This window comes from Rhinolophus sinicus, linkage group LG17 (assembly GCF_036562045.2).
Source record: "Rhinolophus sinicus isolate RSC01 linkage group LG17, ASM3656204v1, whole genome shotgun sequence".
Classification (NCBI taxonomy): domain Eukaryota; kingdom Metazoa; phylum Chordata; class Mammalia; order Chiroptera; family Rhinolophidae; genus Rhinolophus; species Rhinolophus sinicus.
The window spans coordinates 14,132,615-14,147,333 of record NC_133766.1 but is presented as its reverse complement, the minus strand read 5'-3'; the positions used below and the strand labels follow the sequence as shown (position 1 = coordinate 14,147,333).

Genomic DNA, 14,719 nt, shown 5'->3' with positions numbered 1-14,719 from the left:
AACTGGGGATTTTCTATCAATGCTATTTATGATGTCTTATTTTTCATTTGCATTCTGAATATTTTCAAACATATGAAAAATGGACAAATTGTAAAATGGATGGTTATATGCCCATCGCCCACACTCAACACTTACCAAGATTCAACAATTTTCATCTATCTCATACCTTGTCTTAATATCATTAACATTAGTTGTTGAAGGTCTAGATAGGTTTTTTACAATATAACCCAGAAAAAAAATAGCAAAAAAAAAAAAAAAAAAATCAGCACTTCTGAATAAGTTATTTAAGGCTTCGAAATATACAATCTTTATATGTCTAGGATATTGTTCAGTAAAATAACACCCTTGTTATTGGTTTATTATATCTTTTCTCCTATACTGGGTTTGTAAGCTTCTTCAAGTCAAATATTACATTCAATTAGTCTCAGTTTCCTAGTACTCAATTTGGTACTTGGGAGTTAATTGAATATCAGTAAATATTTTCTATGTATTTATCTGCAACATGCATCAATACTTTATCATCACTCATTCATTGACTGTTCAGCAGGTAGTCAGAACCTTGTACAAGGTACTGCAGGTAGAAGATACAAAGAAGTATAGTGTCATATATGGTTTCTGACTTGAGTTTACAATCTGGTTGAGAATATAAACTATGTGAACATAAAAAAAGAATTTAATAATAAACAAGGTATAAATAATAACCAAACAGTATGTGATTGATTGCTAATAACCACGATCCATTGCTAAAACATTCAAAAGAGGGAGAATCATTAGAGTTGCAGTTATCATTGAAATAATTTAGTATATACTTTCACTGAAAGTATTTAGTATATAGAAGGATGCACTAGAAGTATTCATTTCCATGAGGTTTTCTCCCTTTGGCCCCCAGTGGGACCTGCATACTCCAGGGTGCCTGGCTGGCCTCTGTGGTAGGGATTCAATGGATCCCAGGATTTCTTCAGCATCTCTCTCCCGGCTTCCCAACAACACCAGGATCTGTGCTCTGAACAAATGAACCTGCTATACTCAGTGAAGTTTGCTAAGATGGTTCTAACCACTCATAGCTCCCCCAACCAGGGCTGTCTCCCTCTCCCGATATCATTCAGGCAGAGCTGATATTTGAGAATTCTACCCCTCACCTTCTAGAACTCTAGGCTCCGCCTCAGAGCAGGGACAGTGCTCTTTGTTTTTCCCCCTATATAGCTTGATTGACTCATCCTACTTTGCTCCATCAGAGATTCTGGCCTTTCCTTTCTCACCAGCTCCCTATTATGGGATCATAATTCCCAAAGTCTCTACCTTCTTGCCTCTAACATATACATTCACACATTCCCTCCCAATCTCTCCGATGCTTCTGTCCTCCTTGTATAAGCTTCTCTGCTTCCTGTGTGCTAATATCCATCACCTATTTCTCTTACTGCCTCTTTGCTTGCTAGCAATAAATTGCCTTTACCAAGAGGCTGTGAGGTGTAGCAGATTCTGAAGCTATACTTCTGTATTTGCATCCCATTTCTGCCATTTAGTAACTGTGGGCAGATTACTTAGCTAGTCTTTCAATTTCACAGTAGGCTTATCATGAAGATTTTATAAACATTCCTGAATCCTAATTCTTTAGCCTGGCTTTAAATGTTAGCTGTTACTTTACTCAAATCCACCTTGTCAACATTATTTCCAAATATTCACTCTGTTAAATTTTGTTTTAGCCACATTAGCTCAGTTGCTTTCCTTCATCATGCTTTCTGTCCCATCTACCTACAAAAAACCAAGTAGCCTTCCAAGACTATTCTAGGCAATCACAGCCTCACCGTTTGCTATACCCCCAAGATGTATTGTCTGTTTTGGTATTGGTAATGTATTGCATTGGTATTGGTAATTAACTCAGACTTACAGCACTTACTACATTTTCAACTGAACTGTCAGTTTTTTATATGTTTATGTAAAATTAGAAAACACTGAGGGCAGGAAATGCATCTTATACTTTTTTGCATCCCTATCCAGAGCACCTAGAATGGTTAGGTACTGGCTGATTAGCTGAATAACTGAAGATGAGGCACTCTTTACAATATTCCTGTATCTTCCCAGAAGCCTTTTTAGATTGTTTCTGGCTATAAATATGGATAGAAAATTTAATATTTAAATCTTACTAACCATAAAATTTAAAAATATTACAGGCCTCATATATGAAAGGGTTCCTAGAATTTTCTAATATGAAATTAGTATAACACTTGTAAAGAACAGGCAAATTTCATGGGAATAATACCAAAGCCATGAGCTTAGGAGTAATATAAGAAGAAGTCAATGAATCTATAGCCTTACCTTTAACACACTTCCATTTTCAGAGATACTGAGGCCTGGTTTCTTCAGCAAGGGGCGGCCATCTTTGAACCAAGTCAGAGTAGGTGATGGGATAGCATCACTTTGACATAGCAACTCCACAGCTTGGCTAATAAGGACAGAGACGTTCTGTTCTTCTCCCATAATATTTGGTGGAACTAAGTGAAAGATGGGTTTCCCCTCAGGATAAAACAGGCTAGAACACTGCTTATCTTTATTAATCATCAGGACATATAGAGAACCACTCTATCAGTTCTTTTAAGATGTAGGATCGCACTCATTCAAACATACCCTCTTTGAATCATTTGGCTCAGAATCAAGTGTTAATAATAAATCACTGATTAATGCTTTCCTGTTGAACAAAAAGAGTTTTCACTAACTTTTCTCTTTAAAAGGTTTTAGAACTGGAAGTTCTCACTAAGTGCCCATTTAAAAAACTTGTTGAACTAGATGTTACTGTTTAAGATTTTCAAAGTAATAAATCATTCATGAAATATTTTGGAAATAACAATGAATGAAAGCAAAAACACTTTTGATATTTATTTATATTTTTTGCAAAAGAAAATAAATTTCATTGTCACAGAAGCAAAATAAAAATAAAAGAGGTGAAAGAGATCATCCAGTCCCATCCAGTCACGGTGTGCAAAACATAAAATGGGTGACAGATAATAGCTTATTTGAAATAACTTGACTAATTGGTGGCAAAGCTAGGCGTCTTCTGACTTGCAGTTAAGAGCTCTTTTTGGTTTTCCACCATACTTTGTCAACTTTCTACAGAATAAAAACCATGTGGGATAAAAGGCACAATAAAGAACAAACTAAATCAGTGACCAGCTGTACAACACACTCACAATTACATAAAAAGAGGAAATGAGTTGAAATGTTAATGAGATTAAAATTTGAATTCCCTGGCTATACGGTTTGTCAGATGCTGAAATGTGTTCTGAGAGAAGTTTAAGGAATCTCCTTCCTTTGGGTGTATTGGAAAATAGAGTAAACAATCATTTGCCTCAGATGGTTTAGGTACAACCCTGCCAAGAATGAGAGGGTGGGCTCCATAACCTCGCAAGGATTCTTTCAAGCCTGTATTTATAATAATTCAAATACACAAACTAATGATGAAATCAAGCCTGTTACACAAAGGCCACTCCAAAAAAGCATAGGAGGGAATGTCCTTGGCCATTTCTCACTAAATCCCATAACTATTTAGGATTGTAGGCAATTTACCATATTTATAGTTTTTGTTTTGTTTTGTCTTACAGGAAAGGTTAAGTTGCACTGAAATGACTCCCAAAAGACTTTCCAAATGCTTTGGTAGAAATAAGATTGTTGTGGTGAGGAAATGTTATATTCCATTAGCCATTGTTTCAGGCTTCATAGTGCTGGCATGTGGCAATACGACAATGAATGCAACGGACTTGAACAAGTAACTCTGTGTTTCTATAACCCGGAGGTTTCTCTGCTACCATGTCTTCTACAGAGGGACAGACATATGAAATGAACTAAGGGCACTTTCTTGTGCTGTTTCTGGATGTGACACCCAAAGGAATTGATGCTAAAAGAAGAAATGACTGGAACAGACCCATGGAGCATTTGTGCAGAGAGTCACGATGCCCTTTCTGATAAATTTAATAACACACACAGACATCTGGCTCTCGATAAACTTAAAGTAATCTATGGGGAACAGAAAACAGTGGGATTGTTTTCAATATGTGACACATTAGATACAAGATACACAGCTAGTCAAGTTTCAGATGAAAACTGCTATAATATTAGCAAAATCAGCACAATTAGTGCCATTTTCTAAGATATTAAAAAAAAAAACCAGATACATTCAGCAGTCTTAGAATAGAAAGCCCTAAAAAGAAGAGCCAATTTCGCAGCTTGGAAGTAACTTCAGGTAGTCTGGTCTCAATGGATAAAAAGTACCGTAACTGTAGAAAAATATGTGTATCTTAGATTATTTGTAGAATTTACAAAAGAGCATGGATTCTTTATGGATCCTTATAGAAGTGAAAGTCAGAAATAATTCAACGCAGAATGCTAATTTATTTCTGAGTATTTTCTTTCAGTTACTTTTCTTTACAGCTAAGTGAGTTAAATCAAGTTTAAAAGGATACAAGATTTTTAAAATTGAGAGAAAAAATGTAAAAAAAACCCCACCCCAAAACAATAGAGTATTTGTTTCTTAAAGAACATAAATTCAAGCAAATCTAATTACGGCTAAGGATATATATATATATATATATATATATATATATATCACTGAAACACATCCATTTTTTTCTGTCCTGTCTTTCATTTCCAAATTTTTGTTTAGTCTGAGAAGAGAACAAGATTCTACCCTTTAGACCCTCAGCTTCCTTAGATGGTATCCCTATTTTGCATTGTGGTTATGTTGCTTAGGAAGGGGTGGGTTGTGTCTGTTTTTCATCCTACACATTATACTTTTTAAATTTAATTACTGAAATTAGAACTGGCATAGGGTTACACTTGAGACCCCGAGGAATGTGTGGGTATCTACGAAAGTTCTCTGAGCTTATGTTAAAGAAAAGGTTCTACAGGAATCCAAATCATTTAAAAACTCAATCCTCTTGAAGGGGGTATCTCAGAATATGGTGAAACATACTCTGAATTTATGCCAGGGAGGAAACATTTTACTGAATTACACTTGTATATTGTAGAGAAAGCTGTTGTACTCAGTGTCTACTCTTCCTTCCACCACTACTCTCTACACCATAAACCTGAAGGGGACTGACCTCTGGGGCTGCACACTCTTAGGCTCCAATTAGACACAAGTTTGCCACGGTTACTACTACAAATATAGGAATATAATGGATGGAAATAATACTCATACTGGAACACAGATTGTAAACTAATTTCAGATTAAAAACCTGGTTTAGTTTTCCACTTCTTTAGTAGCTTGTTATGCATATATATTTCAAATGCTAAACAAATGGACACATTCTCAAACATATGTCCATATTAGCTAGCCGTTTGACTTTTATAACAGAGCAAAGATGCTGGTTTTCAGATGGAAAGGGTGGTAATGGGAGTATCATAGCAAATGGTAAAGAACAGTGACGCACATCTTTAGAACTCCTGGAAAATATCAACTCTCTCTCATCTTCCAGGTCTATTTTTGACACTAACCAATATAGGAATGGAAGGAGCCAATCCCAATTTTCACTGTTGACTAAAAGTAAATACCAGTGCTGCCACTCTGCCTGCTTGCTAATAACTGAACGATCTACTGTGTCACATACTTTGACTGATTGATGAATCATTCTCCAGGGGAATTTTAGATTGGCACATTCTTCATAAAGCAAAAAAGGGGCCCATGAAGGAAAGGAGTTAGAGTTCCTGCCGTTGGGCATTTTAGACCCAACTGTTATGTCAGACGGGGGCACCAGCAAAGCGGGAGGTTGGATATAGACCCATGTGAACTAAAGAAGAAACAGAAAATAGAGATGCATAGAAAGCCCTTCGGTAATCTACTGAAGCCAAGGGGGATTTTTCAGCTTAATGAGACATGTATGGTATCCATGTTGCAACAAGGGGCCTTTTTATGAAAAAATGATGACTTATTTTATGTTATTTGTGATAATTACATGTGTTTTTGGCAAACTTAAATAGAGAAGTCAGCCCACATGATCTGGAGGTTAAAAATATTTATGTATTTGAATAGGAGTGAGTTATTTGGAAGTGAGGTGGGACTTGGAAGCGAAGGCCTGCATTAAACCGAAATTCTTTGAGGGGCCACAGAAGAACCCAAAACCAAGAAATATAGTGGAAATAAGACGCTGTAAAAAGCCAGAAAGAGTTCTAAATGCAAAGGTACTAAAATGTGGAATGACAAGTGTAATCTACGGATGGAGGCCAATGAGGCCACAACTTGGTTCTGGGGGGGGGGGCGGTGCTTTGCTGTGATGGCCTCAGCAGAGACCCCAGTACAAAAGACATACATACCTCTTTGTACCTCACAGCTGCATGAGAGATAGGGGGGAAAAAAACTTGAATTTTGTCTAAGTTATGCTTAGTTTAACTTTTTTTTTTTCAATTACAGTTGACATGCAACATTATTTTATATTAGTTTCAGGTGTACAGCACCGTGGTCAGAAAGCCACATCATTTACAAAATGATCCCCCCAATGAGTCCAGTACCCACTTGGCACTATACATAGTTATTATCAGATTATTGACCATATTCCTATATTACATCCTTGTGACTATTTTTATAACTACCAATTTGTACTTCTAAATCCCTTCCCCTTTATCACCCATCCCCCCAACACCTCTCCCATCTGGCAACGATCAGTTTGTTCTCTGTACCTATTTATGAGTCTGTTTCGGGTTTGTTTGTTCATTTATGCTTAGTTTAACTTCTGCTTCTCAAATAGCCTTTAATTCATAGACAGTACTAACTACAAAATATGCTAATTGTAAATATAGTTAAAAAGTAATAAAATCAAGGCATCGAGTAGAATACTTGTAGACCAAGAAAGCTACTTGAACGTATGCTTGCTTTAGGGGCACGATTGTGTGCTCCAACTTACAAAGCCATTCTCCACAGTCATGGTCCTCAGGGTACCCCATAAAACCAACACCCTACACGTTGCATGTATGCATTTTAATGTCTCAGAACTTTAAAAGAGGAAAATTAGTTAAAGTTAAATGTAAGTCAGAAGGGGAGAATCTGATTTGAACTAACCTTGTAATACCATTTCTACGGTTCCTAGTTTTTCACTGTCAAAAACTTCCCTTAACTTTCCTCAGTGATCTTAGGACTTAAACACAGCTATATCAGAGAAGAAATAATTATTAAAATGTCTCACCATATACTCTGAGGTCAATGTCCCTTTGCTTCTCCCCAGCAGCATTCACTGCCACGCAGGTGTATCTCCCTGTGTCACTGATTTGGGCGCTGGTCAAAGCTAGAATGCGACCCCCAGACAGAACCTATCAATGATAAGAAAGCTACATAACCAACATATCCCTTAAGAATAGCAGGTGTAAACAGATTTTTCCTCTTATTTTCTGAGGTTGATCAATTGACATTTGCCTGTGATTTCCACTTGGGATATTTTAAAGTGGGCAAGCATCATTTAATCCCCTCTCATATCTGTGGGAGAAGACTGAGTGGCCAGAACCAAATAAACTTGGTAATAACTGCTGAAAACAAGTTTTGATATACGGGATCAAGTGAAGGTCCAATTTCATCCATATTGACTATAGAGAGAGAGAAAGCCACCATGAGAGAAAGATGAGAAGAGGCAGGAACAAGAGGAGCTAATCCACTTAATTTTTCTGTGGGAGAACCAGAAAGACGTCCAAATTAACAGCAAAGTAGCAGTCAACTAAATTAATTAGTCACTTTCACTGCCCTTTTATCCCATCGATCTAGTTATACCTCTAAAATATTGACATTAACTCCAGATAGTTTATGATCCCAAATTCTGCAAACATTGGATTTTCAAGAAAAAAATCAAGAAGTAGAATGAATGGTGGGAGAACTACGTTGTCTGCTAGGCAAAATAAAATTAAAGTACACTTTAAATGAGATATGTGTGTTTCTGTACTTTTAATTTTGAGTCAGTATAAACCACTTAAAATTTTTAGACTCCAATTTCTTTTCTCATAATGTTGCCTTTATGATTTCTTACTGTGTTATTTAATGATTCTGCAGAAGTAAATACATTCTATATGGTTTTCTGACTCATTACTATTTCCATATATTTAAATGTAAACTCTACCAAGAAATTCCTGTTTTTTGTTGTTGATGAACATTTCTTTGTGAAGGTGTCTGTTGTGGCGGTGGCAGGGAATGGGGATGGAAAGGTAGAAAGTATTTAACACAAATTTGATCATTTGTGCTACAGCACTGTATAAGATATACAGGAACTCTTAAATATACTGAGCTTTTAACGAATTGTTTAGAAATCCCAATTGTGTGTCCATAGTATTTACGGGTATTTATGGATGTATATGTGTACGGTTTTGGATAACATTTGTGAATCCTTATTCTCCAAATCTCTTCAACAGCTTTACCTGTTTGTACTTCCCGTACTGAATAATCAGGTAGTAGATTTCACTGAAGGAATGATGGAAAGTACCTGTATCCCATTAGCGAAACCAGAGACGGGGCTCCCATCTTTCAACCAGGTCAGACTTGGGGCAGGGATACCTCTGGCTTCACATTCTAACCTCACCAGGTTATTAACCACCACGGCCACCATATTATTGCTGCCAAAAATCGATGGGGGCACTGAAAAGGAATAAAAATAGATACATAAATAAAAGTAAGATATGTAAACACACAGAAGATTTCACGTCCCTCCTTAAATTCTTTCACATCTCTTATTTGGGATTCTAATCACATCTATCCTTTGAGGTAAGTAGGGCAATTATCAGTTTCTCCATCTTACAGATGAAAAACATAGGCTTTGCCCCTTTTTTAGGAAATCCAGTTTTTGATGTCACAGTGGATTTCTATTTCTTGATTTCTGGGCTCTTGTGTGTATGTATGTCCCTCCACTGTATCCACTTTAGTATGTTAACTACCAAGTCATCTTAAAAGCGTTATTTGTGATAACAACTTGGAAATATTTGTTTAAAATTATGATCCTATTCACAAATTATGATCTATTCACAAATAGAGCTATTGTCATTAGCTGATAAGATCGTTGATGAACTATTTCAACAATTCATCTAAAGCAAACTTAAGTTCAACAGCATGTGAAAATAGAGCATTTTAATAGGAAACAGAAAATAAAAACATTTATCAGTTTTAGAACACTGCACTCTTGAATATAGATGATGCTAAAACACTGTTAAATATTTATATTAGCATTTTATAGAAGGACAATAAAATCATTTTGAATGTTTCTTTATCCCAGGATGAATCTAGGAGAAGCAGTACTAACCATGGACCTGTAGATTATAAAATAACTCTGTTGCTCCAGCTGAGTTGATGGCCACACATTTATATATGCCCGCATCTGTGATCTGGGCACTTTCAATATCAAGGATCTGTCCTCTGTTTAAGAAAGTCACACCGGTAGAACCTGAGAGTGGACGATTATCTTTGTACCATGTAATAGCTGCAAGGGGAAGAGGAGAGAAGCCCTTCTATTTAAGATTTTTCTTTTAGAAGCTCAATATATACACTACATTGGAGCTTAAATAAAACAGTAACAATTGCTTTATTCTTATATTTATCATTTCAGTTTAACCTGTTTAAATATCTTCTTAGGGTTGATTTTTAAGGGGAGGTAACCCTAAGAAAAACAAGAATAGCCATACCAATAAAAGAGCCCTGAAATTAATTTATAAGAAAGGATATTCTCTATATTATCTCTAATGTATGAATATCATTTGGTAGCAAACTTTAAACTGATTCTATTTCTTTTTGTTGTACACATTCCTCTCATCTATAAAAAAATAAAAATAAAAACAGTCACGGGGATATAAAGTACAGCATAGGGAATATAGTCAATAATATCGTAGTAACTCTGTATGGTGCCACATGGGTACTAGATTTATTGGGGTGATCACTTTGTAAGTTATATAAATGTCTAGTCACTATGTTGTACACTGAAACTAATATTGTATGTCAACTGTAATTGAAAAATAAAAAATATATATATTAAAAATTTTTTTGTCTACATATCAACTCAAAACCAAATACTATAAGCCTCAAAATAGTTATATTATTATTGATTCATATAACTTACCAGTGGTGAGAATAAACAAAATAATAGTCACATCAAATGACTGATTTATAAAGATAATCAATCTGGACTAGAGAAAAAAATATTTTTTTAACATAAATGTATATAAAATACCATTGTGTGTTTTGTGGCCATAGTAAGGAAAATAAGACAATTAGTCACATATTTCTGCATTGTTTAAATGGGTAAATTATTTCACACAGCTAAAAGCAATGAAAATTCAAAAGTATCATCTACCTACCGAATGATATCCTTTGACTCTTGAAATGTATTTTATCATCTTTCCTTTATTAGTAATATATCATGCTCACAAACAGATTTAGCTATTCCCAGAAATCTTAAAATGTTAATAAGTTCAGAGTCCACAAGTAAACATACCAGGCAAGGGATTTCCAACTGCCTTGCACTCCAGCTGTATAGGGCTGTTCACCACCACAGTTTCATTGAGCATCTTTCCTGCATCCTCCAGGCTGGGTGGTTCTGCAAGAAGCCCCAAAACGATAATTAATTCATGTAAGTATCATATTTAAATTGGATGTTTTCTAAGTATGAATTGTCATCTCTTTCATATATATACACTGATATATTTGGAATAAAACTAAAGTATAGTAGTGAATAGAATTGAAGACCTGGTTGAGAACAAGACTTTAATAGTTTTTCTGGATCATCCATTTCTCTGTGCCCAGAAAGGAATATTCAGAATTGTAGATTAGCAGAGTAGAAAAAAGGTAGAAGGGTATTTATTTTTTATTCCAATAAATTTGATTGGTCTCATGGTAAAGTGCCTTCACTAAGAAGTAATCAGTCACATTTGACCTCTTCTAGTGAAGGAAAAGAATCGATATTTCTCAAAATATCTGAGTATTTTAAACCATTGCAGAGAAATTAGAACCATTTTTTGTTTGTTTCTAAGTTATTTTCTTTCGATATAAAAATTACAATTACATTGTTAATAAAACAGAAAACTGCATTTTCCACTTTAAATAATCCTAGCTAATACTGGTCTGTTGTTTACTGTGGGAATTCAGTAAGTCTAAGAGGCATAGTGGGAAAGGAATAACAACTTGGAACAATGCCCATGTTTTCAACACTGTCTCAAGGAGCATAGAAGGGATGCTGGGATCAAAAAATGACAAATCGACTAGAGGTCTTGTCTTATTTGGAAAAGATGCCGTCGATATAAGTTAATACATAAAGTTTATTAAAAATATATTTTAAAGATTTGCTAAATTTAACTCATTCAATGCATTTGAACCCTTCATCCCCACCTCATATACAATCAAACAATTGATCCATTAAGTTAGCAAAAACAGAGGAGAAAGGGGAATAAGAAAAATGATTAGACCTAAATAAGATGGCAGAAATAAAATTAAATTATAAATCAAGAGCATAAATGTGAGTGACTTCATTTTCTTGGTCAATAGGCAGACAGTTATTGACACTATTTGAGAGTTAACACAATTTTTTAAATTAAAAAAATCCAAATAGATAAAAAGCACAAACTAAAAAAAAAAAAAAAAGAACCCATAAAAATGTTCACAATAAAGAGTCAGAGAAAGGTTTGCCAGGACAACAAGGGTGAATATCAATTTCTGACAAACTGGAATACAAAGCAAAAATCATTAAACACAACAAAGCAACATGCTTTCTGTTGATTAAACTGTTACAATTCATGAAGAGTCCATTACAATGACAATGCTTTATGCATTGAATAACAAAGCAAAAGTTGTTCAAAAGAAGAGAAAACGTGAAAAATATAAAAGTAGTATATTTTAGCACCCCTTTCTCAGAAATTGACTATGTATGAAACAAACATAAAGTTATAAATAATTTGAAAAATAAAATTACCCATACAGATTGTGTGTGTATTTGTACATGTGTATTTATAGTTAACAAAAAATAAATATTCTTTTCAAATGTCAATAGAATATTTTCAAAATAGACTATATATTAGGCCACAAAATTGTCAATAAAGCATTTATACCACAATTTAATAAAACTATAATAAAAATGATTAGAAATCAATAATAAAAATATAAAGCTTTCTGCATGGGGAAAACCTCACTAAAGAGAAAAATCAATATAAAAGTATAGGATTAGAAAGATAAATTAGAACGAGATCGATTAAAATTAAAATCTATGGAATGTCACCAAGCAATACAATATTTAAAGGAAATTTTACCGCCAAAATTAATATACTAAAAACTAAGAAATAATGAAAAAAAAATGTTCTAAGCATTCAATTTACATTCTAGAAAAAGACCAATTAAATACACCAAAAGAAGTCAGGAATAAAGGAATAATAAAAAAGCAGAAGTCAACACCAAAGAAAACAAGCAAGCAAAACAACAAAAAAGGCAATAAAATTCAAAGTTGGTTTTTGGCAAGTTTTAAACAAAGTCTGTCCTCAGAAGTAGATGTCTTTGTGGGTGAGATCTCTATGTTTCTGGAAGTTATTCCTAAAGACAAAACATAGAACCCACACCTCTTTCGCACCTGTATCCATCCTTTGTTCCTTTGTATCTACCTAATTCAATGTATTAACATTTTTTTGTTTAAAATAACTAGAATGTTTCTGTTTTCTGCACTGATTGTGATTGATGATATGGTATTTAAGGGCAAAAGACCTTTAAATATGGTTATCTGACTTTTTTAACTGGAAAGGAAAAATAATTACTCCATGGCACAGTCCTTCGAATCAGTTACTTAAATATTCACTTAAAGCCTTCTGGACTGAAGCGATCACTGAAGGCTTTGACAGACTATGTAGCTGCTGCAATAAAACAATATGGTAGGAATAAGAAATAAAAAGGCTATGGAGTGCATTGGTTATTTTTTACTGTACTAGAGAACTGAAAGGGAAAAGATTAGATGTCAGGAAGAATGGCAGAGTAAGGCCTCCAAAAACGCACTCCTCTGTTTTTTCTTTTCTTTTTTTTTTTTTTAAGAGCACTGAACTATTGTCAAAATCAACTTTTTCAGAACTCCGGATTAGTAATCAAAAATGTCCTGGTGTGGTACTTAAAAATCAACTCAAAATGAATTAAAGACTTAAATGTAAGACCTGAAACCACAAAACTCCTAGAAGGCACAGGGACCAAGCTCTTGACCTGGGTCTTAGCAATGATTTCTTGGCTATGATACCAACAACATAACCAACAAAAGCAAGATAAACAAGTGGGGCTACATCGAACTAAAAGGCTTCTGCACAGCAAAGGAAACCATCAACAAAATGAAAAGGCAACCTACTGAATGGGAGAAAATAATTGCAAACTATACATTTGATCAGGGGTTAATATCCAAAATATGTAAGAAACTTATACAACTCAATAGCAAAAAAGAAAAGAAAGAAAGAAAAAAAATCTGATTAAATAATGGGCAAAGGATCTAAATAGACATATTTCCAAAGAAGACATAAAAAAATACAAATGGCCAGCAGGTACATGAAAAGGTACTCAATATCACTTATCATCAGGGAAATGCACATCAAAACCACAATGAGATATCACCTAACACCTGTTAGGATGGTTATTATGAAAAAGTACAAAAGAACAAGTATTGGCGAGAATGTAGAGAAAAGGGAACCCTCATGCACTGTTGCTGGAATGTAAATTGGCACAGCCACTGTGGAAAACAGCATGGAGGTTCCTCAAAAAGTTAAGAATAGGAATACCATATGATCCAGCAATCCCTCTTCTGGGAATATATCAGAAGGAAATGAAATCAGTATCTCAAAAAGACATCCGCACCTCCATGTTCACTGAAGCACGATTCCCAATAGCCAAGATACATAAACAACCTGAATGTACATCAAGGGCTGAATGAATAAAGAAAATGTAAGCTACACGCGCACACACTCACATACACACACACACACACTATTCAGCTCTGAGAAAGGAAATCCTGCCACTTGAAACAACATGGGTGAACCTATAGAACATTATGCTAAGTGAAATAAGCCAAACAGAGAATGACAAATGCTGCATGATCTCACTTACATAGAGAAAAGTTAAACTCACAGAAATAGAGAGTAGAATGATGGTTACCAGCGGCTGAGGGAGTGGAGGAAATGGGGAGATGTTGGTCAAAGGGTACAAGCCTTGATTTATAAGATGAATAAGCTCTGGGGATCTAATGTACAGCAGGGTGACTATAGTTAATAATACTGTGTTGCTAAGAGAGTAGATCTTAAGTGTTCTCACCACACACACGTGCGCACATACACACACACAGGTAACTATGAGATAAAGGGTGTGTTAACTAATCTGATTGTAGGAATCATTTCACTATATATATATATATATATATATATATATATATATATATATATATATATCAAATCATCACAGTTTAAATATGTACAATTTTATTTGGATGGAAAAGGATGAAAAAGGCAGTGTGGTATTAGGCGTAAGGATAGACATTTAGGCAGTGGAATAGAATTGAGATTATAGAAATAAACCCTTACATCTAAAGTCAAATGATTTTCAACAAGAGTGCTAAGCCCATTCAGTGGGGTAAAATAGTCTTTTTAATAAATGGTGCTGGGACATTTGTAGGTAAAAAGTAAATATAAATATAAATTCACTTATTCTCTTCTTAAAGGGATAGTGTTGCAATTTTGAATTTAGGGGAACAATTTTCTAGACAGAAGC

General features: G+C 34.6%; 1 protein-coding gene across 7 annotated transcripts in view; it reads right to left on the bottom strand.

The window, feature by feature from the left end:
• The window catches only part of HMCN1 (hemicentin 1), a 667,703-nt gene that overhangs the window by 131,159 nt on the left and 521,825 nt on the right, over positions 1-14,719 (bottom strand). For all 7 annotated transcript variants that reach the window (XM_074322404.1, XM_074322402.1, XM_074322401.1 and 4 more), the window contains 5 exons: positions 10,443-10,544; positions 9,258-9,434; positions 8,448-8,599; positions 7,170-7,293; positions 2,317-2,492 (listed from right to left, as the gene is read on the bottom strand). In XM_074322404.1, coding sequence (XP_074178505.1) covers positions 2,317-2,492; positions 7,170-7,293; positions 8,448-8,599; positions 9,258-9,434; positions 10,443-10,544 — 731 coding nt within the window. The remainder of the gene's footprint in view (positions 1-2,316; positions 2,493-7,169; positions 7,294-8,447; positions 8,600-9,257; positions 9,435-10,442; positions 10,545-14,719) is intronic.